Raw genomic sequence first — 23,572 nt, 5'->3', positions numbered from 1 at the left:
ATGGGGGGGTTGAAAGAGAGAACAACAAGATCCCTCTTTTCTCCCCATCCCTTCTTAACCCCGCATAGTTCCAATGGCAGCCGGTAGTGAAGGCGAATGTGCATCTCCTCTCGCTTTCTCCATGGACACCTCGCTTTTGGAGAAGGGCGGGGCGGAGAGAAGAGGCTGGTGCGATTTAACCCTTCCCCCCCCCTTTCCTGGTGCCAACCGCGGTCGCTCCTTTCCCCGCCACCCACCGGCTCAAAGGCGCGTCGAAGACCCATTCATCCCAATGGGATCGCTCCCATTCATCCCTATGGGACTTTCCTGATTTGCTCCAAGCGGAAAGGGGCAGCCGGGGCGAAGAGCCGAGCCAAGAGGTAAACGGGAGACCGCGCAGGGCTACGGAGTCCTCTTGCAAGAGGGGGGAAGCGGATGGGCTTTTGGGGGGGGGGCTGGAATGTGGGCTCCACGTGCAAAGGAGCATGCTGCACGCGCAGGCAAGTTGCAGCTTTGTGGGGCTTTTAAAGGTGCTGCTAGTCTCCAACTTTGTTTCTGCTCTGTGTCGCTTATTTGGGCATCTGCCTAAAGCCGTCAAGGACAAGGATGCCAGCCTCCGGGGGGACCTGGAGATCCCCTGGAACTACAGCTCAACTCCAGGCTAAAGGTGTCGTGGTTCCGTGGAAGAACACCTGCTTTGCATGCAGAAGAACCCAGCTTCTGTCCTTGGCACATTCCCTGGTTTTCCAAGGGAGGAACTGGGCAGAGTGGGACTTAAAAGATCTCCGGGTGAAGAGCAGCTGCCGTTCAGAGCGGGCACGGCTGACTTCCGTAGACCTTGACTGAGCAGGAAGTAATTCATTGGGTTCAGTGTCTTGTCAAAGCCAAAAGAGCTGAAAAGTTTGTTTTCTTTTCCCCTGCCCAATTGATAACTACTAGAATCCTTTTTTTAGAAAATCCCCATAGTAGAATCCGGCTCTCTTGGCTTCCGAAACCAGGCATCGATGGATAAGGAGACACGAAATCTGTCTCAATGGGCCTTAGCCAATGCAGAGTGGTAAAAATCTGGATCGCATCTTGTTCCTCTTAGGTCAACTACAGGGTCCGAATCTCTGTTGCTTTATCGGAGGCAGTTGCTCTGGATTTATTTACGCCAAATACTACAACATATGCACTGCAGTGTTTCTGGCTCTGGATTCTGTTCTCTGTGTCCATATGTTAGGGGATCCTTGGCCTACAGAGGAGCAAGAACTCCTTACTTTTCTGCATTGGAGAAAGGACTTCTCTCTTCCCCGTCTCCGCTCTGAACTGCAAAATTCTACTCTCCACATTTGAGCGGTACCCCTGCGTTTCCCAAATAGGATTGAAGTGACGTCTCTCTCCTTCTGTTTTCCAGGAGGGGAGCTGGCCATGCCTGTGGTGATCGGCTTTGAGGGGAGCGCCAACAAAATCGGTGTGGGGATTGTCCGGGATGGAGAAGTCCTCAGCAACCCCCGGCGGACTTACGTCACTCCACCGGGGCAAGGTAAGGGTCACACGACATCCTCTCCTTAGGTTGACCCCAAAGGCACTCTGTGATTGGAAATATACTTCCTCCCTAGGCAATCCAAATTCTCCAGCTCGAATCAATTGGATTTGTCAAGCTTTTCGACCTAACTGGACATGCTTGGTGATTTAGTCCCCCATTGTACCTGATTTATTCGGACTTTTATTCTCTTGCATGATTTCTTCTGGGGTTGCTTGTTGCAGCATAAAATCTTAGCATAAAGACCTCTCCAGCTGTTGGAGAGCCAGCGTGGCTTCTAATACGAAGACCCAGTTTGATTCCCCACTTTTCCACATGCAGCCAGAAGGATGATCTTGGGCCAGTTAAAGTTCTCTCAGAGCTCTCTCGGCCTCACCTACCTCACAGAGTGTCTGTGGTGGGGAGAGGACAAGAAAGTGACCATAAGCACCTTTGTGAGACATGAGACCTGCAGGGTGACCTTGGGCCATGCTTAGTTCTGTCAGAGCTCTCTCAGCCTCACCTACCTCACAGGGTTTCTGTTGTGGAGAGAGGAAGGGAAGACAGTTGTGATGAGGGGAAGGGTGTTTGTGAGCTGCTTTGAGATTCCTTCAGGTAGTAAAAAGTGGGATACGAAAACACAGTTCTTCTGCTACTGTTCTTTCGCCTTTCAACCCCAGTGGTTTTGAGCGCAACCAGAGGGTGGGCACTAAAGCCGGCTTTGAGCCTGGGTTCGGAAATCAGTGGGTGAGGCTTGGCTATCGGAGCTTCTTGGCAAATGCACCCATTTCTCCTGTTCCAGGTTTCCTGCCAGGTGACACAGCCCGGCACCACCGCGCCTGCATCCTGGCGGTCCTGCAGGAGGCACTAAGCGAGGCCGGGCTGAAGCCGGCAGACATTGACGCCGTGGCTTTTACTAAGGGTGAGTCCTTCTGCCGCCCCCTTATGGGGGATACAATCTGCCTTGGCCCATGAGGGATCAGTCAAAGAGATGACCCCTTGGGTGACCCTACAGACCGAGTTACGCAATGACTTCTTTACAAAATAAAATCCCCCCCAAAGTTGGGACTGCTGAGTTGACCTAGGGCTAGTCACAGTTCCCTCTGCAGTTTTCTCAGAGCTCTCTCAGCCTCACCGACTTCGCAGGGTGTCTGTTGTGGGGAGAGGAAGGGAAGGTGAATGCCAGGTGCTTTGAGGTGCACAAGGCCTGCTGGGCGACCGGAGATGGCCCCCTGAGGGAAGGCAGTAGAAGGGTGCAAAGTTATGAATTATGTGGAGAGAAGGAATCTAGAAGAACTCATCCTCTTTTAGAAAGACTTGGGGTCATCCACAGAACTGGTTGGCAGCCAAAACTATGAAGAACCAGCATTTCTAGAGGCACTGAGGGTTTCTCCATGCTTCGTAGCCCTCATATAGCTCACCGTACCCAATTGACTTTTTGCAAACAGCTGCCCTTCCCATGGTGGATAAACAGACTATATTTACGTATGCAGGACCGGATATTTTTCACAAAGAACTCACAGCGCTGGCAAATTTTCCACTTGGCGCTATTGGCTACAAATCCGCCGGGTGTGTGGACTGTGGTCATGAGTCCAAAAACAAAAGGCAGGTTTTGATGCTCACCCTCTTCCTCAGGACCGGGCATGGGTGCCCCGTTGGTGACGGTGGCTGTGGTGGCCCGCACAGTGGCTCAGCTGTGGGGGAAGCCTCTCCTGGGGGTGAACCACTGCGTGGGGCACATCGAGATGGGGCGGTTGGTGACCGGTGCCCAGAATCCAACAGTGTTGTACGTTAGCGGTGGGAACACTCAGGTAGGCATGAAGATGGGCCCTCTCTGTTGTCCTGACTCCCTTGAAGACCTGGGCGGTGGAATGGAGAGATCCAGGTCTTCTGCCATGAAGCCCGCTAATTCTGGGCCAGTCGAACATACTCTGTGTCTCTGTCCTCCTGTCCTACCTCACAAGGTTCTTCTGAAGATCTAATGGGGAGGGAAGAACCCTGTATATCAGCCTGAGCTGGGATTTCTTTTGTTCATACAACAGCGTCCCTGTACATCTCCCAACCCTGGGGATAGTTTCCTAAGCAAAACAGGTCTTGCTAGGATCTACCTTTTTATGTGGTGTGAGAAGTGGGCATTCCAGTCGCCATTTTGTGTGGCGTGAGAAGTGGGCATTCCAGTCGTCATTTTGTGTGGTGTGAGAAGTGGGCAATCCAGTCGCCATTTTGTGTGGCGTGAGAAGTGGGCATTCCAGTCGCCATTTTGTGTGGCGTGAGAAGTGGGCATTCCAGTCGCCATTTTGTGTGGCGTGAGAAGTGGGCATTCCAGTCGCCATTTTGTGTGGCGTGAGAAGTGGGCATTCCAGTCGCCATTTTGTGTGGCGTGAGAAGTGGGCATTCCAGTCGCCATTTTGTGTGGCGTGAGAAGTGGGCATTCCAGTCGCCATTTTGTGTGGCGTGAGAAGTGGGCATTCCAGTCGCCATTTTGTGTGGTGTGAGAAGTGGGCAATCCAGTCGCCATTTTATGTGACGTGAGAAGTGGGCATTTCCGGAGGGAGGTTTCCAGAGCCGTACAACACAGAATGAGACGCCTTCTCTGTTTCCTTCAACGCAGGTCATCGCCTATTCCGAGCGTCGCTACCGGATATTCGGAGAGACCATCGACATTGCTGTGGGAAATTGCCTGGACCGCTTTGCCCGTGTTCTGAAGGTGAGCTTCTGAGTAGAGCTGTGCCACAAAATCGTAAGCTGAGCGGCCCAACTTCGGAATCCCACTCTGTCACCAAAGTGGAACTGGGCCAGTCCATCTCTCTCAGCCCGTCCTACCTTGCAGGGCTGTTGTGAAGGCAAAATGGGGGAGGAGACCCAGGTAGGACACTCTGAATTTTTGGGTGGGAATATATAGACTTTCGGGAATTCTACGAACGTTGCTTCTCTTGCCTTTAGATCTCGAATGATCCCAGCCCAGGCTACAACATCGAACAAATGGCCAAGAAGTGAGTCAAGAGGAAAACTCAGAAATTTGAGGGGGGGGGGGTCCTTCACTATCCAAGTCCTACACATTTGGGGATGCCCCATTAAGCGGATGACAGCAAAAACAGTTTGTGTGTGCACAGATACAACAATACAATGCATGCATTCTAGAGATTTTTTCCTTTGGCTTCCAAGGACTGGATAATAAAACAGAACTCATCATCTTCCATCTACAAATTGTTGTGCTATTGTGTATATGTATGTCCACCCGAACTGGGAGAGGAGAGGGGGGGTTTAATGCCATCTTCTCACTCCACAGAGGCCAGAAGTTGGTTGAACTTCCGTATACTGTGAAAGGCATGGATGTCTCCTTCTCTGGCATCCTCTCCCACATAGAGGTAAGGCAAAACCATGGTTAAGAGCGGCAGCTTTTACGCTGGAGATCCGGGTTTGATTTTCCACCTTCTCCACACACAGCCAGCTGGGTGAGCTTGGGCCTTCCACAGTTCTCTTAGAACTGTTCTCACAGAGCAGTTCTCTCAGAGCTCTCTCGACCCCACCTATCAGAGGGTGTGGGGAGAAGAAGAGAAGGTGATTCGAATCCCCTTTGAGACATGTGAGGCCTGTTGAAATTCCACAAGAATGAAACAATTACCATATTTTGGCTTCCTGAGAATCACAGCTGTTTTTGCAGAGCTTTCTGATCTCTCTCAGCCCCACCGACCTCTCAGGGAGTATGTCGCAGGGAGAGGAAGGGCAGTCGGTGGCAAGCTGCTTTTGAGATTCTTTTGAGTAGTAAAAAACAGGGTACAAAAAAACCCCATATCTCCTTCTCCAGCATGACAGAAATTCCAAGCCTCTGTTTTTTTAGTCTCTGCCTCTCCGAGGTCGGGGAAGGCCTTGCCAGGAAAAGGGGAACTGCGTTATTGCTCTCTCTCTTTTCCTTTTGGTACAGGATGTGGCCCACAGAATGCTAGCTGGTGGGGAGTGCACAGCAGAGGACCTCTGCTTCTCCTTACAGGTGAGGAACCAAGACCCGGGATGGGAGATCCTAGTGGTCTCACTAGATAGCCAAGTGCTGAAAGGAGCACCTCATAATCACCTGCTGCGTGGCTGTTTTGGCAGTCCGGGGGAGAGGCCGATCCAACAGCGCAGCTGGTAGGCGACTTTGACCAAGTCTAACAGCTGATTCTAGAGCCCGGCTGTGATCTGTGCTTAGGAGTCCAACATTAATGGGAACCCTCAGCTCATTTATCTGTTTTTCTCCCTTCCCCCTGCAGGAGACCCTGTTTGCTATGCTGGTGGAGATCACCGAACGGGCCATGGCGCACACCGGCTCCCAGGAGGCGCTGATTGTGGGCGGAGTCGGCTGTGGGTACCACCAGGCTACCTTTAACCCCTCACTGGCCCAGTCCTTTTCTGGCTGCCAAGTTGTTTGTTGCTTTTGCGTATCGCCTTTGGACATTGGCGATCGCTAGCAGGGGCCCGGCCCCTATGAAGTTATACTGGCCTCGACCAGGGTCGGGGCCTTTCCGGCCCCGGTCTGGTGGAATTTGGGGACAATTCCACAGGGCCTGCGAAATGGCTGTTCCACCAGCCCTACGCCTGAGGCCAGAAATAATGCCAAAACTCTGCCCTCCCTGCTCATCACCTCAGTCAAACTTCCATCAAACCCTGGTTGTTAATCGTGCGTGTATCCCACCCTCTCGCTGGAGAAAGAGCCGGCTTTTAGAACGGATCGATTTCAGCTGGAATATGAATCAAATGTGATTTTTAATTTGCGATGTTTGCACAACTGTAGCATAGTGCTTTTTTGTTTATATATTGTTGCTCCCCACCCTGCGCCTTTGGGGAAGGGCAGGTAAGAAATAACGAAGCAAAGAAATAATATTCAATATTATTATTATCGTTCCATCCGTCTTTTAGGTAATGAGAGGCTGCAGGAGATGATGTCCATCATGTGCCGAGAAAGAGGAGCAAAACTCTTTGCTACAGATGAGAGGTAAGATCCCCCCTCGCCCCCCTGCAGTTTGGGCTTTCAGGAGCCCATGAGGACATGGCCAACACTGGCTGTTATTCCCGGAACCATTTAAACTGTCTTTTGATACCCAGGTTCTGTATTGATAATGGAGCCATGATCGCGCAAGCTGGCTGGGAAATGTTCCAATCAGGACAAATAACACCACTTGAAGATTCGTGGATTACACAGAGGTGATTCATGCCCCCTTTTTGGGGAGTAAAGGTGTGGGAGAGGGTGGGTGGGGATTTCAGCATTTCAGGAGCTTTTGGATTTGGTGCTGTTGGGCTGAGAGACAGAGAGAAAAAGATTACGCGTCAAACTATAAAGTGCAAGTTGAAGATTTGTGGAGCCTCAATTAGTCTCGGGGCTGTGCAGGAAAGGGAGAGGGAGTTAACTCTTCAAAGTCCTCTTGGTTTTGCCGTAGGAGATTGCTCGTTGCATTTTATAAACATAATCTTGTCTAGTTTACAAGAGCAGGTGTGAGTTTGGACTTATCCTAAACTTGTCCTAAACTCTCGTAAACATTTATTTTGTACTTGCTCACAAAAAGGGTTTACGGGACAGGTTTTACCTTCATGGAAACATTTAGCATAACACAGAGCTTAGTAAGGTGAGGTCCCAGGTGTGTGCGTGGCAGGGCCGGGGAGTGAGGGACGGTGAAGGAATTACGATGATGACCAGAAGTGAGCCACTGCTGTGCACGTTAAGCTCTGCTTTTCCTTTGCAGGTATCGTACCGATGAAGTGGAGGTCACATGGCGTGATTGACCACTCCCACTTTCGCCTGGGAACCACCCCTCTCCCTCCGCTGGGATAATCAAGCCCCAGTGGTTATTCACTGGGGAATATATTTTAGCTGGAATAAATAGATTCGTTTTGTAGCAACGCTGGGATTGTTTTTAGCCTAAGATAAGAGGCGATGTGGTACACAGGTGGGTTATTTGGCTAAATTGAGTCAAAAAAAACCCCCTGGAAAATACCTTACTGGTGTTTTTCAAGTATTATTTAAGCTGACTACGGATTCTCTGATCTGACCTCCCCTGGCATAGTTGAGCTCGAATAAAAGCCGAATTTTTTGGCTTTTGTTTGGGAATATTTAACTGTATTGATAAGCCCTGGCCGATCCTCTTAGGTCTGTGTGCGGCAACGAGATCTCCCTGCTGCACACAGAGCCTAGTTAACTCAATTTTCATTTCTTCTCTCATCTACTGGACCCGAAAAAATTGGGGATTTATAAAAATTCCAGGATCCGAATACTAGTGTGGTGTTCGGATCCAGGGTTCTTCAGAAATCGGGACCAACAGGCTCAAAATCCCACCCCCACCCCCAATTTTTATTTTTTGCACACCCCTAGCGGTGTGGACGTGAAGAAAAATCTAGGGTGGGACCTCTGTCTTATTTTCCAAAGGCAAACAGGGAGTGAAGGAGAAGCCCATAAAGTTCCTCTCCGCCACTCTGTCCCTGATCTTGCTTTGCAAGATGGGGAGCAATACATAAACTCTCTTCACCCGATTCAAGGATATCTTTGCCCTCCTCCCCTCCCTGGTATTGCAAGAGGTCTCTCCTTCTTCCTTGTAGGACAGAACCACTCAAAGACGGCATCTAACGGGCCCTGCAGTTTATTCAGCTTCAGCAGATAGCTTCTTCCGAGTTCAGCACACAAGAAACCAGCAGTGGAAGTAGCACACGGGAGAGGCAGAGCGTTTAAATGAAGAGCTGCACCCCTGTGGTTAAACAACAGTATTCAAAATTTATTTCCCTATTTACAGAAAGCCCCTTACTTAGGGACGGAACCCAAGGAAGCTGGTATGGTAGAAAAATAATCCGCTGGGTAAAATCCAGGGGAAAACCGGAGCAGCGGTCTCGAAAGCACCATTTCGTAGCAGGTGTCCCTTCCCTGCTTTTCACAGGCCTGAAATACAAGCTGTTCCCTTGTTTGCATGTGCAGCGGAATCCCTGTTGGTTGTTTTCCATGTATTTTCACAACCATGTGTCCTCCTCATCCATGCGTGGATCTTTTGAAATGGTGCTACCCTCTACTGGCAGTAAAGCGTCAGTACATCCTGCTGGTTGCCCCGGATGAAAGCGACTGGTGGGGGCAGGTTCTTGGAGACTGTCTCCAGCCAAGCCATGTAGAGCGTGCTCGGGCAGGCCCCTTTTTGGATGACAGGCAGGCTCCTGGGAGAAAGGAGGGGGGGATAAGTTGCATATAACACAGACTGAACAAACAGGGGGGTCCCCTCGGTAATCTTTCCTCCTGCCTTTTAAATTCAATTTAAAATCTTTAGTTAGCTACCTTTTCATCCTTACAGAACTCCGAGGAACTTACATGATAAATAAAACACATCAAATGAATAAGGAACCAATTTTTTTAAAAAATCACAACTTAGGAATGCTACTAATTTTACCGAATACGATCCTAAATAAAACTGTCTTCATCCACCTCCTAAAGGGCAAAAGAGGGGAAGTTGTTCCATAATATTGGGGCTGCCACTGAAAAGGCCCAGTTTCCCCCCCAAAAGGAGCTCCTTAATTTGCAGGTAGGAATGGCTGCCTCCGTTTGTGTGTGGAACTGAGGTCATTAGAGAAGTAGTTTTTTTTTGGGGGGGGGGGCTGCCCAGTCATCCAGATGTTAACCACTCAAGCCAGATGGGGGCAACTTACATGACAATCAGGGCAGCATTGCGCGAATGTTCCTGAAGGATCTCGTGAAGGCGGATGTGCTGTTCGGTCTGGAAGACAAGGAGAGCTGGGGGTTAATGGGGTTTTCAGGCCCTCCCGTTCCTTGCCCTGCTTTTCTGCCCTCTTCTGCCCTGCTTTCCACTCCTCTAAGGAGTCTCACAGGAGCTTACCATCCCCTTCCTCTCCCCACAACAGACACCCTCAGAGAGCTCTTAGAGAAACTGCTCTGGGAGAACAGCTTCTAACAGGACTGCGACTAGCCCAAGGTCACCCAGCTGGCTGCATGCGGAGGAGCAGGAAAGCAAACCCAGCTCATCAGATTAGAAGCTGCCACTTTTAACCACTGTACCATGCTCTCATAAAAACTGGTTTTCGAAATGGCTGATACGCTACACCGCGCTGTTCTCTCAGACTGGTAGCAGCTCTTGGGCAGGTGTCTTTCACATCACCTCCTGCCAGATCCTTACCTGGAGATGCTGGGGATTGAACCTGGGACCTTGTCCATTAAGCCGTGGCCCTTCCCCACAATAAACTGCATCAAGACCTGCAACAACTCTGTAGCCCTCCTCCTGCTCCCGGCCCCTGCGTTTCCACTCCACTCCAAGTGGAACCTGGCATCACGTCACCTTTTTCTTGTAGACTCGGAGGTCTTCATCAGTGACCTTCCAGGGAGCCTCCTTTCTCATCTCTTCCACGGCTTCCTGGTCTTGCTGGCCTTCATTGAAGCGGAAGGGGGCGATGAGGTCCTCGAACTCTTTGACGCTGCCACAGAAGAAAAAAGGCCATGGGATTTGGGTTGAGGGACCAACCAGAAATTTTATTGTAATGAAACCTGAACTTAAACTTTGATGAGGTTGAGATTCGTATCATTTTGGGTGGTGTTTTTTTTTAAATTGTTTAACTGCATGTTCTTATTGTTATAGACTGCCTGGCTCATGGACTGGAGTCTGCCTGGCTCTGTGCTGGAGTTGTACTGGGGGTGGGGGGAAACTGCAAATTATGAAGAAGAGGTGTCTCTTCTGGATGAATAATCTAGGATTGTGGATAATCATGGAACTGAAACGGGGTGGGGGTGGGGGCTAGGTTTTCACCTTGTCTCCTCCGGTATCCACTCGATGTCCGGCAGCACCACGACCTCGTTGAAGCCCAGGCGGAACTTGTTCAGCAAAAACTGGATCCTGAGGAGGTCGGAAGTGAGGTGGGGGGAGAAAAAGAGAGAGAGAATGAACCACAAAGTTTTTTTTCCTTTGATTACGAGCCAAAACAGATTCTGAAGTGGAAGGATGGGTCACTGGTGACCAAGACCCAAGTTAGTTCATGCCATGGTATTCCCCATTGCTATGTCTGGGGGTGAAAATGAGACAAGAAAGCTGACAGGAAGAAAGTGGGTTCCCTTGAAATGTGGCACTAGAGGAGAGCTGGATGGATACCATGGCCTGCAAAAAGACAGGATTCTTACTCTTCTTTTTGCTGCTCAGCATTGGAGATCTGCCCACTTATGAAGACGCGGACTTTGCAACGGCTCCAGCGTTTTCGGCGGGTGAGGAGGTAGGGGATGAGGAGGGTCAGCCCTGCGGGGATAAGGAAAGAAAACTGTGAGAGAAGTCAAGCGTTGGCCAGAATGGTGCTCTGGATGTTTTCCTCATTTGGTGAGATGCTGACCGAGCAATCACAACAGTCTGATCACTGCCATTCTGAATGGTTGCCAGCCTCCAGGTGGGGTCTGGAGCTCTCCTGGAATTACAACTGAGCTCCAGGCAAAAAGATCAGTCCCCCCGGAGGAAAAAGCTGCTGTAGAGAGTGTGGTGTTATGCCCACTCAGGCCCCTTCCCTTCCACAAAATCCCACCCTCTCCAGGCTGCAATCCCAAATCTCTAGGAATTTCTTGACCTGCAGCAGGTGACCAACACCAGGTATGTGCTCTAGACATGCAAGGGGCAGGAGTCTCCCTATCTGGGTTGTGGTCCTGCGTTACATTTATGGCTTCCGGAACACATACACCAGATGTGTGTCATGGTGAGGGGCTGATTACAATTTTTCTTCAAGGATGAAAAGAAAAAACAGGATCCTTGGCCTCCTCCCCAACACTAGAGGGCGCCAACCCAGCGAGGAAGGAAAGGCACATACCACCATCATCGAACAGCCAGTAAATGTCTATGTTCTTTTTCTTCTGCTTCCCCTGGAACACCGTCTCCAGGCACTTGTCAGCACCGACTACCCTGAATGCCTCACCTGGGTGGGAGGAGCCAATAAGGAGCATTAGCCAGGACTCCCAGTCACGCCCCACCAACCTATATCTGGCTGTCCTCATTTTCCAAGCTTTCCCCCAAAAATTTCACACTCAGAGTACTTCAGCAGTGGAATTGACTGCCTAAAGAGGTTGTAAACAACCCATCACTGGCAGCCTTCAAGCAGCGGCTGGACAGATCCTTATCCTGGATGCTTGAGGCTGATCCTGCACTGAGCAGTGGGTGGATGCCACCTTTCTATAAGTCATACATAAACTTTATTTTATAGTTTAATCCATCAACTCTGGTTGTACACAGGATTCTCTTTTTGTGTAACCACTGCACCGGGTACCCTTCTGTTGTTACTGAAAGATACACTCAGCAGTCAAAGAAAGATGCCAAAAAGAGTTTCCAAATCCGGGGGATTCCTTTTTGTACGATCGCAGGAGACAGCAAATTCAGAGGGGATGCATCTTCCAAGTCCACTTATACACCCAGTAACAATCCTGCACCACTAAACTTAAAAATGCAATTTCCCATTGAAACGGACTTCGGAGTATCATTTTCATAGAACCATAGAATCATAGAATCACAGAGTTGGAAGGGGCCATACAGGCCATCTAGTCCAACCCCCTGCTTTTCTCTGCTGTCCATCATGGCCAGTCTAATGTCATCATTGCACACCCCGACTAGCCTCTTTCGTTCCTTCTTTAGGTTCCGATATGTCTGAAGGCTGGCTCGCATGACTCCCACGCAGCCTGGAAGGCCATCTAGGAGGGCCCCAGGAGAGCTTTTTCCCCCTTCCTTCCTTCCACCCACCCCACCCTCCCTATCCCAGAAACGCCCCAGCTGTTCCCAACTCACGTTGGTTGTCAAAGCTCAGAGTTGCTTCTGGATCCTCAAAGGCCAGGTTCACTGCGGAGGAAGAGAGCCCGGGAGGGTTCGCTAAATGAGAAGACCCTTTCCATTTTTTGAGCCACCCCAAATAGTTTCCAGGAGAGGCCCTAATCGGCCCTTTCCGGGGCACCACCCACCGTGGGTCTTCACCGTCCGTGAGACATCCAGTCCGTCGTGCATCCGGAGCACGCAAACGCCGGCGCTGATGTCAAAAGCGTCACTGCACGGGGAAGGAAGGAGAGCACGAAAGATTTAAGATCTATCCTAACAAATCAGGCGCTGAAGTTCCCTGCATCCCAAACATGCTCTTGGAGCAAGTCGTAACATATCCACAGAATCAATATGGTGTTTTGTTTTTTTGCCAAATTGCTCCTGAGTTTCATCCAGTTGTGTGGAGCCCGCCTCCCTTCTCCTTTCGGTCGATTCTCCTCTAACATCCCAGCCTCTCTGGCCCTTTGGTTCTATCCCTCGAACCCAGACCTTTCCATAAAGGGCTGGGGGGGGGGACTGCATGGCTCCCTCTCCCGTCCCGTCATCCCCAAAGCAACCCAGTGAGGCAGGGCTGGGTGGGGGGAGAGTGGGGTGGGGTTCCAACTGCAGGCTGGATGATCCCTGGAGCTCTTACTGTATGATGCCCACGTAACTCTCCAGGCAGTGAGGACTGTCCGTCTGCCAGTTCTGCTTGTAACCAAGGACCACGGTGTTGGGCTTGAGACGGCCCAGGCCTGAAACCTGCGGGGAGAAGGTGCAGTGAGTTCATGGCCCCAGGGAGGAAAATTTCAGTCTGGGAGGAGTGGGTAAGGTCCGGTCCAGAGAGATCCCCCTGAACTGGCAGCACTAGGCTTGCCAGCTCTGGGTTGGGAAAGACCTGGAGATTTTTGGGGTGGAACCTGAGGGGTTTTGCGAGGAGAGGGACTTCACTGGGGTAATAATGCCCCAGAGGCCACTTTCTGAAGCAGCCATGATCTGATCTCAGGCACCTGGAGACCCATTGTCACGGGACATCTCCAGCTGCCACCTGGAGGTTGGCAAACCTATGTGTATATCAGCCCAAGAATCAGTTGCAAAAGATTATATATTCTTCTTAAGCTCTTGCACTTAACCTCTTAAAGAAAACCAACCTGCATGAGGTTCTTGGCCCCCGTCCTCAAGTCAGACGTTGTGATGCAGGAGTAGAAGGAGCAGACCTTCCGTGTCCTCATCCACTGGACCTGTTCGTCGTAATCCTGGGTGGACACAGCGCCTTGCACCTGCAGGTGGGGAAAGATGTGCGTGTGAATGTGGCAGCTCCACCTCATCCCTCAGGTCCCTCCTCCTTGGCTTTCCCACCAACCCCATGGAGAGTGGATCCAGGTCTGCTCACCTCAAGGACATTCCCACAGACCATGAGGCTCACACCCTTGGTGAAGGCGCCAACAAAGTCCACCAGGGCTGGCCGGAAGTTGGGTGGGCCAGAGAGGACCATACATTGCGGCCTGTGGAAGGGAAAGGCTATTATTTCTGGGCTGGTTCGAATGTCCATGGGCCCTGAATCTTCTTCTACAGCTGCCCTTCTAAGAAATCTCTTCAGGGACCTCAGATAGCCTCCAGAATACCTCTTCTGGGCTGCAGCTTTACAGGGGAGAGGGTGAATTTCATTTTTTCCTCATCCTATTCCTCACTTAATTGCCCAGAGCTTCCAAGGAGCCCTTCTTGGCTATCCAAACACACATGAAAGCTGCCTCCTACTGAATCGGGCTGTTGGCCCATGGGAACAAGACTTGGCTTTTATACCCTGCCCGAAGGAGTCTCAAGGTAACTTATAATCACCTTCCCTTCCTGCTTAGCTTGCAAGATCTGAGAAGATCGGTAGCCTTGGCCATCCAGGCCAGGGTGATCTATACCTTGGCCCTCTAAGGACACCTGTGTTCTGCCCCTCCACAATATTGGCCTCACCGGAAATTCTTGACATGATCTTCTACGTTGACCAGGCTGACGGCGTTGGACAGGGCCATGTTGTAGGTGCCAGCCTGCACCGAGGAGCCCCAATTTGCCTCTGTTGGGGAGGAGACGGGGGAGAAAAAACAAAATCAGGAATGGCTCAGTCCACATCACCTGCCTCCTTTTCAGTGGGAGAATCAAATCATTTCTCAGTGTCTCTTGGAAGATACCTGGTTGAAGGACCAGCTTTGGCAGGATTGGTGAGTTGGAAAGGATCTTGGATGGCCAAACCGTGGCTCTCCAGATATCCATGGACTACAAATACCATGAGCCCCTGCTAGCATGCAGACAGAGGCTCATGGTAATTGGAGTCCACGGACATCCAGTGACACAGCGTGCTTGACCGGTGGGAATCGGTCAGCATCCTTGACGGATGGCTCTTCAGCCCCTACATGAAGACCTCCAGTCAGGAGAAGCCACAGGAAGGACTAAGCCGAGCTTCTGGATTGCAGGGGGTGTTGATCCTAAGCAAACTCAACTCCCCCACCAACCCCTCCCCTTGCCTCCACCCACCGTCAGCACACACACAAACACACACACATACAGACACACACGCACTCCGTTTTACACATTAAAACCCAGAGGGCTCACCGGGTTTCTTGTAGGTGACGTACGCCAAGCTCACGACGATGACCCCGACCACAATGAGGGCCGCCCACCACATCAGCAGAAACATGATGACCACCGAGATGATGGACCCGAAGAGGGCGGTCCACTTGCTGAAGTAGCGGAAGGAGGGCCTCCAGCCTAGGGGGAGCCAAGGGAGCGTCAACGGAGGTCCCCAACGGAGGTCACAAGATAGAGCCCTGATTTATTGCTCATATTGTCACAGGCCTTCCACAGTGACTCATTCCCCTGGTCCAGCAGGTTTCCTGATGAAGTCCATCATCCCTCACCGCAGCACCCTAGGGGTACCATGGTGGAGAACCGGCCCTGCACCTTCCGACCCTCCCAAAGGGCGCCAGCAACCGGCTCTTTCTGATTGGCCAGCTGCCCTGCACAGCTTCTCCAATCCGGACACAACCTGAAAGTGGGTGTGGTCCCTCCATCCCCGCTTCTCCTACCCGCCTTACCTGGGGAGTTGGTGATGGTGGCGTGGAAGCAGCTGAAGTTGATGAGGGCGTAGGAGCAGAGGAAGAAGTTGGAGATGATGGGGGCTATGGTGTTGAGCTCGGCTGCAGGGGGGAAGCAGAAATGGTCAGCGGGACTATCACCCATTTATGAAGACAGAATAAATGTCCCCTGGAGAAAATGGCTGCTTGGAGGGTAGACTGCATAGCATTACACTCCATTGAGGTCCCTCCTTGACTGAGAGAAGAGCTGGTGTTTTATTCCCCCCCCCATGTTTCACTACCCAAAGGAGTCCCAAATCGGCTTATAAACACCTTTCCCTTCCTCTCCCCGCAACAGACACCGGAGAGGTCGGTGGGGCTAAGAGAGCTCTGAGAGAGCTCCCGTGCAAGAACTATGACTGGGTGAAGGCCTCCCAGTTGGCTGCCTGTGGAGGAGGAGCGGGGGATCGAACCTGGCTCTCCTGATTAGAGTCTGCTGCTCTTAACCACAACACCGAACTGGCTCTCCAAGGGGGCAGGGGAGGTCTCACTTACCGATAAGGATGAAGGCAATAGCCAGGATGTAGGTCAAGCCATAGGCCCGGAGGGGCTCTTTGTTCCTCCCGTATCCCTTGGCGAAGAAGCCGATGAAGGGATAGAGGTTGTCCTGGCAGAGGCACTGTCCGGGGGAACGGCAGAGGATGAGCAAGAGACCATGGGAGACGAGAAGAAGGGGACACTCGGGCCCTACCCACCAAGCTATTTCCAAACGCCCTTGTAGACCTAAGTGGTTGCAGGCCAGTTTGGAATGGCACAATCTCCTCCATGGAAGGTTGCTAACCTCCAGGAGGGTGACTGGAGCTCTGCTGGAATTACCACTGTGGGCTTCCGGACCCCTGCTCTAACCCAATTAGAGTAGCATCCTTATCTTTCATGTCCTCTTTCGAACTCACCTGGAAGACTTTGGGGGCGGAGACAAAGCAAGCCAAGGCAGAAGACAGGGTGGCGGCGAAAATCCCAGCCGTGATCAGGGGGCTGAAGGCCGAAACCATGCTCATGGTCTAGGAAACAGAGGCAGGGAGATTGTTCTTTTCATGCAAGGAGCCCCAGCGTGGTACATCCACAAGACCCACAGACTGAGCCCCGGGCGTTTGGGGGATCGAATCCCACTGCGTTTCCCCTTCGACTTGGTAGTCTTTTGTTCCGTACAAACCTTTAAAGAGCAATAAACCTTGCAACAAGCAACCTTCATGGCAGAACATTGGAGACACACTTTTCTTGGATGCTTTAGGAGGCTTTGGGCTGATCCTGCGTTGAGCAGGGGGTTGGACTAGATGGCCTGTGTGGCCCCTTCCAACTCTATGATTCTATGATTCTATGATCCTGCGTTGAGCAGGGGGGGTTGGACTAGATGGCCTGTGTGGCCCCTTCCAACTCTATGATTCTATGATTCTATGATCCTGCGTTGAGCAGGGGGGGTTGGACTAGATGGCCTGTATGGCCCCTTCCAACTCTATGATTCTATTATTCTATTTTACAGTCAGGGCAGGGACAAGGATATAAATACAGGCCTGAGGACAAGAAGGCTATCTAGAAACCGTTATCTTTTAGGTCTAAGTGACATGACCGTAGAGAAAGAATTTCCTTAGACTTATCGGCCAGCAGAAGACCGATCCCCTTGTCCACTGGTGCATTGGCAGAAGGTAACACAGGCAGAATCGGAGGTCGGCAATGTTGATCGTAATGAGTACAACACAAGATAACATGATAAAGCGAATCCGGTTCGTTACGACGGTAGCTGCGAAATCTTTCGCGGCGAGGAATTCCCCCTAAATCTGCCCATAACCGAGGCCAAGGGAGACCTACCTGATAGTCATTGCCCAGCCCGTATTTGCAGGTCCCCTCCAAGGCACATTCTGTGAAGTTCCAGCCGTAATTGCAGCCGAGGCCAACACAACTCTCCGTGAAGTTGGCGGACACCAGGGTGTCATTCAGGCTTCCGCTGGCGTCACGGATCACACAACCGCCTGGCAAAAGAAGAGAGTGGATCTTTCCCGTTTTCTGCAACCAGCATCTGTGTTCCGCTGGGCTCACGGATGGCACCCACCCCCACCCATTCCCTCTTCTGTGCTGGAAGGTGTGAGATCTGTAGCGGATATGATTCAAGAGCGTCTGAAGAATATCCTTCCGGGGGAGTCAGGGAAGATGTGTCTTTAGCATGTTCAGATTAAGAATGTGCTGATCTTTTTCAATAATGGGAGACTTCTTGCTCCTTTGAGAACACTTCTTTCCTGCTTGCCTCCAGAACAGCAGTTAGACTGTCCCAACTAACTCTATCTTCTCTCTTTACATCTTTGTTTCCCTTCTCAGTAAAGCTACTTTTTTTAAAGCAGTCGGTGCTGTACACCTCCTTTGCATATTTAAACTATGCCAGCAGTCAGCACCATCTAACAATGGCTAGACCCATAACTGTTCACAGAGGGAAGTGATGCGTGGCCCTCTTCTTCTGCCTGGAGGCCGGGCTCCTTCCTAGCCATTCTCCTCCTCCTCGTCCTCCTGATGGCTGAGTATGTGACAGAGGAGAGCTGGGGCCTTTACCTATGGTGGCAGTGATAGCCAGGTAGGTCACAGTGGTCAAGAAGATAGCCATGAGCGTGCCTTGAGGGATGGCCACTGCAGGGTCCTGCCACAGGGAAAAAAACAAGAGGGATTATTGTGAGATTTTTCTGAGCCCCAAAATAATCAAGGTCCAGTAACAGCCATGCCATAGGGGAAAAGGGAGTCAAGGAGGCTGAGCCCAGTGGTTGTTCAGCTCTCCCCTTCCCTTCTGCCTGCCATTCGAGTTCCTGTCTGTTCATCTTCCCTGTTTTATTCCTCTCTGTCCTGCCCCCTTCCCGCCTTGCCATCCTGTCCTTCCTTCCTTCATAGAATCATAGAATCATAGAGTTGGAAGGGGCCACACAGGCCATCTAGTCCAACCCCCTGCTCAACGCAGGATTAGCCCTAAGCATCCTAAAGCATCCAAGAAAAGTGCGTATCCAACCTTTGCTTGAAGACTGCCAGTGAGGGGGAGCTCACCACCTCCTTAGGCAGCCTATTCCACTGCTGAACTACTCTGACTGTGAAAAACTTTTTCCTGATATCTAGCCTATATCGTTGTACTTGAAGTTTAAACCCATTACTGTGTGTCCTCTCCTCTGCAGCCAGCAGAAACAGCATCCTGCCCTCCTCCAAGTGACAACCTTTCAAATACCTCCTTCCTTCCTTCCTTCCTTCCTTCCTTCCTTCCTTCCTTCCTTCCTTCCCTCCCCTCCCCTCCCCTCCCCTCCCGATTTGTATGTATATTTGTATTTATAGGCTGCCCTTCTTGCACTAGGCATCTTGGAGCAGCTTACAGCAATATAATAAAACCAATCTTAATATAATAAATTCCAATTAAAACATTAAAATACATTAGGAACCGATAGAAGCTTTACACTGCAGTGTTACTTAATACCAGTAGAATCATAGAGCTGGAGGAAGGGGCCATCCAGGCCATCCGGTCCAACCCTCTGCTCAATGCAGCATCAGCCTAAAGCATCCACGAGGAGCTGTCCAGCTGCTGTTTGAGGATGGACACCGCCTCCTTAGGCAGCCCATTCCACTGCTGAACTACTCTGACAATAGGAGTACCCAGTCCCGGTAGGGGAGGCCCATATGATATTTTGGTTCTTCTGGGCATGCTACCAAGGTCTCTGTTCTCCCAAAACCTCGCCTTTCCCAAGCTTCATCCCCCATCTATCTATCATAGCCCCAGGTGGTGGATGTTTTGATCCACATGAGAAGGAAGGCTTGGCTATTAGATCTATGGTGCTGCAATCTCTATACCTTGAGGTCTCCGGAGATATTGGCACCGGCCAGAATACCAGTAGCAGAAGGGAAGAAGATGGAGAACATGCTGAAGAAGCTGCCGTCCTCTCCCCGCCAGTCAGGCACCATGTTCTGCAAGAAGATCTCAGCTTTGGGAAGAGGAGGGGAGAAATGTCAAGCAGTTGAGCTAAACAAGGCCTTTCTGTGACTACAAGTCAACAGTAAATCCTACCCCAACAACGACCCAAGCTAAATTAATGACTCATCCTCGATCACGTTCTGGATCGCTGATCATTGTTCGTTAAAATCCAACCACTACGAAATATTAGCATTATCTTTCCACAAATTCTAAAAAAAATATATCCTCAAGAGTCAGTGGATTCTTCTGGTGGCTATTTGCCAAATTATTTATCAGTTAGATTTATAGGCCGATGCTCCTAGCCAACCAAGTGAATCATAGGAGAACTCTTGCAGTCAGTATCCATATGACGACAAGATTTCTCCTATGCTCCAACCAAAAATCCACTTTAGGTGGTTCATCCTGCTTCCCGCTCAGATCAAATTCTCAATGGATCGCAAGGTACCAGGCCAAGCAGATTGTTTTGTTTTAATTTTGTCTGGGAGAGAGCAATGCTGACTGGAGATATATTTTTATAAAGCATACTTTTATAGCTGAAATATCCCTTAGACTGCTGCTCTTCGGAGGCTGGAAGGATGGTCCCAATGAAGTAGCTGATGAAGGACAAGAGGATGACAAAAAAGAAGACGATTTGAGCCTGGGGAGAGAAGAAATGAACAAGAATTGGGAAAGAGGAGAAACAGAAAACCCACCACAGAGCCACAGTTCCTGGCAACATTTTCCTTCGCCCAGCTGGAAGACTATTTCTTATCTGATAACCCACAGGTCCTGTTTCTCCTCTTGGAGATGAATGATGATAAAAAGCCCCCTGCCCAAAATCTAATTTTCCAGGAATCGCTACACATTTATTTTTATTATATTATTTTATTTTTTTTGGACTTATATACCGCTGCTCTCAAAGAGACTAGCGGTGGTTTAGGGGCTCACGAAGGCTGGTCCCTCCCCCTTTCCCTTCAACGGAGCCTTTGCTGCTTTCAGTGTCTTCCATCTTAAAGTGAAAAACGGATGCACATATTTTTAGAATTTCACTTATTCAAAATATTGATAAACCCGTGTTCCCATCTAAAACGTCCGTGGTCCAGTAGTGACACCTGGCTCCCCATAACTTGGCCCTGACCGCTAAGCTCAGAGCAGACTTTATGCAACCTACAAATCCCTGCATCACTTCCCCCGTCAATTACCTTCGCTTCCCATTCCATGCCAGCGAGGGCGATGGCAAACAGGACGGTGATGGTGATCACACCTACGATGCGTATGTCGTTCATTGGGTCAGACATCACTGCATCGAACTCCTGTTGAGAGGATGACGAAGGCAAGTGTTAGTCAGAAAAAGCCCAAAAGGTAGCCCTGAATCCCGACATCTTTTTCCCCTAGAGCAGGGGTAGTCAACCTGTGGTCCTCCAGATGTTCGTGGAGGGGTCGTCAACCTATGGTCCTCCAGATGTTCATGGACTACAATTCCCATGAGCCCCTGCCAGCAAACGCTGGCAGGGGCTCATGAGAATTGTAGTCCATGAACATCTGGAGGACCACAGGTTGACTACCCCTGCCCTAGAGGGCTTATATTTTGAAGAAGAAGAGGAAGAGCTGGTTCCACTCACTCTGCACCATTTATTTATTTGTTTGTTTGTATTTTGACTTATATAGCGCTGCTCTGAAAGGCTCACAGAAGTTTACAATTCTGACATCCTCCCTCCTTCATTGACGTACATGCTCCATTTCCCCTTTGTTCACCCCCATATGACATTCCACCCTGATTTAGAAAAAAGGAGTCAATGAGAGGGGATTGGTTATATTTCACGTACCACCAGGAGGTCCTTGACAGTTTCGGCAAAGCCCACCACGTGCATGGCCACGGCCACGGCGTTGGCAAAGGAGAAGAGAAGACCGATGGAGCCACCCAGCTCTGGACCCAAGCTCCGTGAGATGAGGAAATAAGTACCCCCTGCAGCAGAAACAGGAGAGCCAAGTGAGAAATTTCCTCCTCAAGGAGAGTCCAGCCATAAGGGTGGTGAGGCACTGCTCGCCAAGCAAGGTTTGAGACAAGATTTTTTGAGGGGGATGCGAGTTCAAATCCCCTATCATATCTTCTCAACAGTCCTGTAAGAGAGGCTGGTGTTGTTCTCCACATCCTGTAGCTAAAGGTTGAGGGAATAAGGGTGTTATCTAAGATGACCTTGTGAATTTATGGCTGAGGTGATTTTTTCCCCTTAGAATGAAAATATACTACATGAGGATTTACAACTCTTGGTTACCTCAAATTAACAGTTATTCGATTCACTCTTATGAGGTGACCAATGCTTACCTGCTTTGACCTTGCCGTTGGTGGAGATGGCAGAAATGGACAGGCCGGTGATGCTGGTCACCACGGCAGACATTAAAATGATCAGCCAGGTCAACCCTAGAGAAACAGGAGAAGGGGGGGAGGGCAGGTTAGGAATCCTGTGGGCCCTACAACTCAGGGTTGGCTGCTTAGGGCACGTACTCAACGGTCTTGTATAGGGAGATGTTGCTCAGTTCCCCCCCCCCAAAACAGTGGAGGTTGTCCTTAATTCACCCCCCACTATCCTCACATTAAAATCTCTTACCTATACCAGCCTGGGCTGTTATCCATGGCAAACGCAGATAAAGGATCACACCCCAAATGTTCAGCATGCACCGGATCTTTTGGGAAACAGAAGACGACACCAGTGAGGAGCATTCACACTATCACAAGGACATAGATTCCACATCTCCCCCCTCTGTCTTCTGTCTTTGTCTTTCTGGGGTTCGGGTTGTCCACCCGCCTCCTCTCCCCGATATATTTCATTCGTTGACTGTACCATGACCCCCGTCACCCAGCCAAACCGGATAGGCTCGGATTTGGGTTTGTCTGCTTCCAGGTCCTTATCGTCCCCTTCCTTCTCCACGCAGTCCTTGCTGGGATCACCAGAGTCTGGGCTTCCGGGGAAGGTTTGTCCTTTGCCCTGCATGAGACGCAAGAAAAAGTTCAACAAGATTTAGGCTGTAGTGGTTTCAGGGAGTATTGTCCATTCTACCTCAGAACCAGACCGGGTCAAGTTCCACCTGAGGGCTTCTCCTTCCGTCCCTGATGACCACCAAGCGGAAGACCCACTGCCTCGCATATCCCAGAATCCTCAGTGTACATCTCACCGGTGTCCCGTTTCTGAGCATGTCGAGTGTTGGCCGAAGCTTCCGACGTCCGGGAGGTGCCGAAAGGGCGTAGAATTCATATCGGGGGCAGGCGTCCACCGTGGCTTCATAATCCGGCGGAGCAGAAAGAGATCCGTTGTCCTCTCTTTGGTCGGGAGCCGCTAGGCGTTTGGGGGACCCATTCACTTGTGCTGTGGGAGTCCCACTTTGTAACTTCCGGACGTTGAACCAGCCCAGTGAAAAAACAGTCTTATAAGATGGGGAGCCGGTTTCCATGGCTGGCTTGATTGGTTCTCACCTGTGAGGGCAGAGACAAAGCACAGAGGGGCGTCGTTGGAAGGGTGCAGGACAGAATCTGAGTCAGACCTCAACAGGTCATGATCACAGAGGGTGTTTCCAGGGACCGGAATCAACAGGAGCGCGTGCCTCTGAGCATGTGCCGATTGCCACTCTGTTGCCAAGAAATTAACCGTGACCAACATATGTCTGGGAATGCAATCTAAGCTCGTCATTAAGAAAAAAAATACATTTACTATAATCAGGTTCAACCTACCCAACGCACAAGGTGGCTTATCAGCTAGAAGAAAGCGGTTAGACCCTCTCACCAGGGAAAATGGGTTTGGGGGAGCTGCCAGAGAGGGAAAGTTAGAGAGGGAAAGTGCTGCAGAAGATATTTTGGCTGGAGGGGACAGAAACAGGCAGGCACAGAGCAGATTAAACCAGGGAGATAGACTCAGCCGCCCAGAGGTATGAGAAGGGGAAAAAAGGACTCATCTGACGAGGGAAGATTTCGAGGGGAAATGGACAGATAGAGGCAGAGACTGGGGGAGCAGGTAGATGGGCCGTTCTTCCTTGCTCCTAGTACCTGTGCCTTCAGAGAGCCTCTTCCACCAGCCCTTTTGAATCTTACTTCCGTTCTGGCTGCCGACTTCTATTCCCCCCCTTTGCCTTATAAAGGCCACCCACCGGTGATTCTGGGCCGAACTCTTCCGAACTGGGCTGGCAGCCCCTCGCTGCCCTCGTCCCTCCCATCCCTCGACCTCCTCCTTCTCCAAACAACTAAACTTTCCAAGGGCCCAGCAGGGTTCGGAAGAACACCCCTCCTCACAAAGGCACGCAT

The 23,572-nt window shown here is 50.6% G+C and overlaps 2 protein-coding genes across 4 annotated transcripts; one reads left to right on the top strand and one right to left on the bottom strand.

The window, feature by feature from the left end:
* The first annotated feature begins 120 nt into the window (after positions 1 to 120).
* Positions 121 to 7,357, top strand: OSGEP (O-sialoglycoprotein endopeptidase). Its single transcript, XM_077313867.1, has 12 exons — positions 121 to 359; positions 1,376 to 1,504; positions 2,286 to 2,405; positions 3,119 to 3,294; positions 4,095 to 4,190; positions 4,427 to 4,476; positions 4,773 to 4,851; positions 5,409 to 5,474; positions 5,734 to 5,824; positions 6,380 to 6,455; positions 6,566 to 6,664; positions 7,201 to 7,357. The coding sequence occupies exons 2-12, from the start codon at positions 1,390 to 1,392 to the stop codon at positions 7,238 to 7,240; spliced, it is 1,008 nt and encodes a 335-aa protein (XP_077169982.1). The 5' UTR covers positions 121 to 359; positions 1,376 to 1,389; the 3' UTR covers positions 7,241 to 7,357.
* Positions 7,358 to 8,202: 845 nt separating this feature from the next.
* Positions 8,203 to 23,515, bottom strand: LOC143825661 (solute carrier family 12 member 3-like). 3 transcript variants are annotated; one of them, XM_077313861.1, is made up of 27 exons: positions 23,318 to 23,515; positions 22,453 to 22,750; positions 22,122 to 22,265; positions 21,888 to 21,963; positions 21,605 to 21,700; positions 21,105 to 21,244; positions 20,481 to 20,591; positions 19,825 to 19,936; positions 19,179 to 19,309; positions 17,910 to 17,994; positions 17,178 to 17,338; positions 16,265 to 16,372; positions 15,867 to 15,990; positions 15,333 to 15,434; positions 14,851 to 15,006; positions 14,215 to 14,314; positions 13,643 to 13,754; positions 13,401 to 13,529; positions 12,905 to 13,011; positions 12,417 to 12,499; positions 12,247 to 12,297; positions 11,282 to 11,386; positions 10,614 to 10,725; positions 10,246 to 10,332; positions 9,781 to 9,916; positions 9,137 to 9,204; positions 8,203 to 8,650 (listed from the first exon to the last, which is right to left on the bottom strand). In XM_077313861.1, the coding sequence occupies exons 2-27, from the start codon at positions 22,726 to 22,728 to the stop codon at positions 8,509 to 8,511; spliced, it is 3,054 nt and encodes a 1,017-aa protein (XP_077169976.1). In that variant the 5' UTR covers positions 22,729 to 22,750; positions 23,318 to 23,515; the 3' UTR covers positions 8,203 to 8,508. The 3 variants fall into 3 exon arrangements, with proteins under 3 accessions (XP_077169976.1, XP_077169978.1, XP_077169977.1); XM_077313863.1 differs by having other exon boundaries at positions 23,419 to 23,443; XM_077313862.1 differs by lacking the exon at positions 23,318 to 23,515 and adding an exon at positions 23,006 to 23,257.
* Positions 23,516 to 23,572: the final 57 nt, after the last annotated feature.

The sequence above is a fragment of the Paroedura picta genome, chromosome 16 (assembly GCF_049243985.1).
Source record: "Paroedura picta isolate Pp20150507F chromosome 16, Ppicta_v3.0, whole genome shotgun sequence".
Classification (NCBI taxonomy): domain Eukaryota; kingdom Metazoa; phylum Chordata; class Lepidosauria; order Squamata; family Gekkonidae; genus Paroedura; species Paroedura picta.
Note: the sequence above shows the minus strand (reverse complement) of the source record. Positions and strands in the feature narration are given on the sequence as shown.

Bases quoted from the DNA above. Each gene is read 5' to 3' on its own strand.
- LOC143825661 (XM_077313861.1), bottom strand. From the start codon at position 22,728: ATGGAAACCGGCTCCCCATCTTATAAGACTGTTTTTTCACTGGGCTGG. The intron at 19,310-19,824 runs GTATGCTTTATA...CTCTTCCCAAAG, and splicing joins GGGATATTTCAGCTATAAAA to CTGAGATCTTCTTGCAGAAC. The intron at 9,917-10,245 runs GTGAAAACCTAG...CTTCTGTGGCAG, and splicing joins TGGATACCGGAGGAGACAAG to CGTCAAAGAGTTCGAGGACC.
- OSGEP (XM_077313867.1), top strand. From the start codon at position 1,390: ATGCCTGTGGTGATCGGCTTTGAGGGGAGCGCCAACAAAATCGGTGTG. The intron at 4,191-4,426 runs GTGAGCTTCTGA...TCTTGCCTTTAG, and splicing joins GCTTTGCCCGTGTTCTGAAG to ATCTCGAATGATCCCAGCCC. The intron at 4,852-5,408 runs GTAAGGCAAAAC...CTTTTGGTACAG, and splicing joins GCATCCTCTCCCACATAGAG to GATGTGGCCCACAGAATGCT.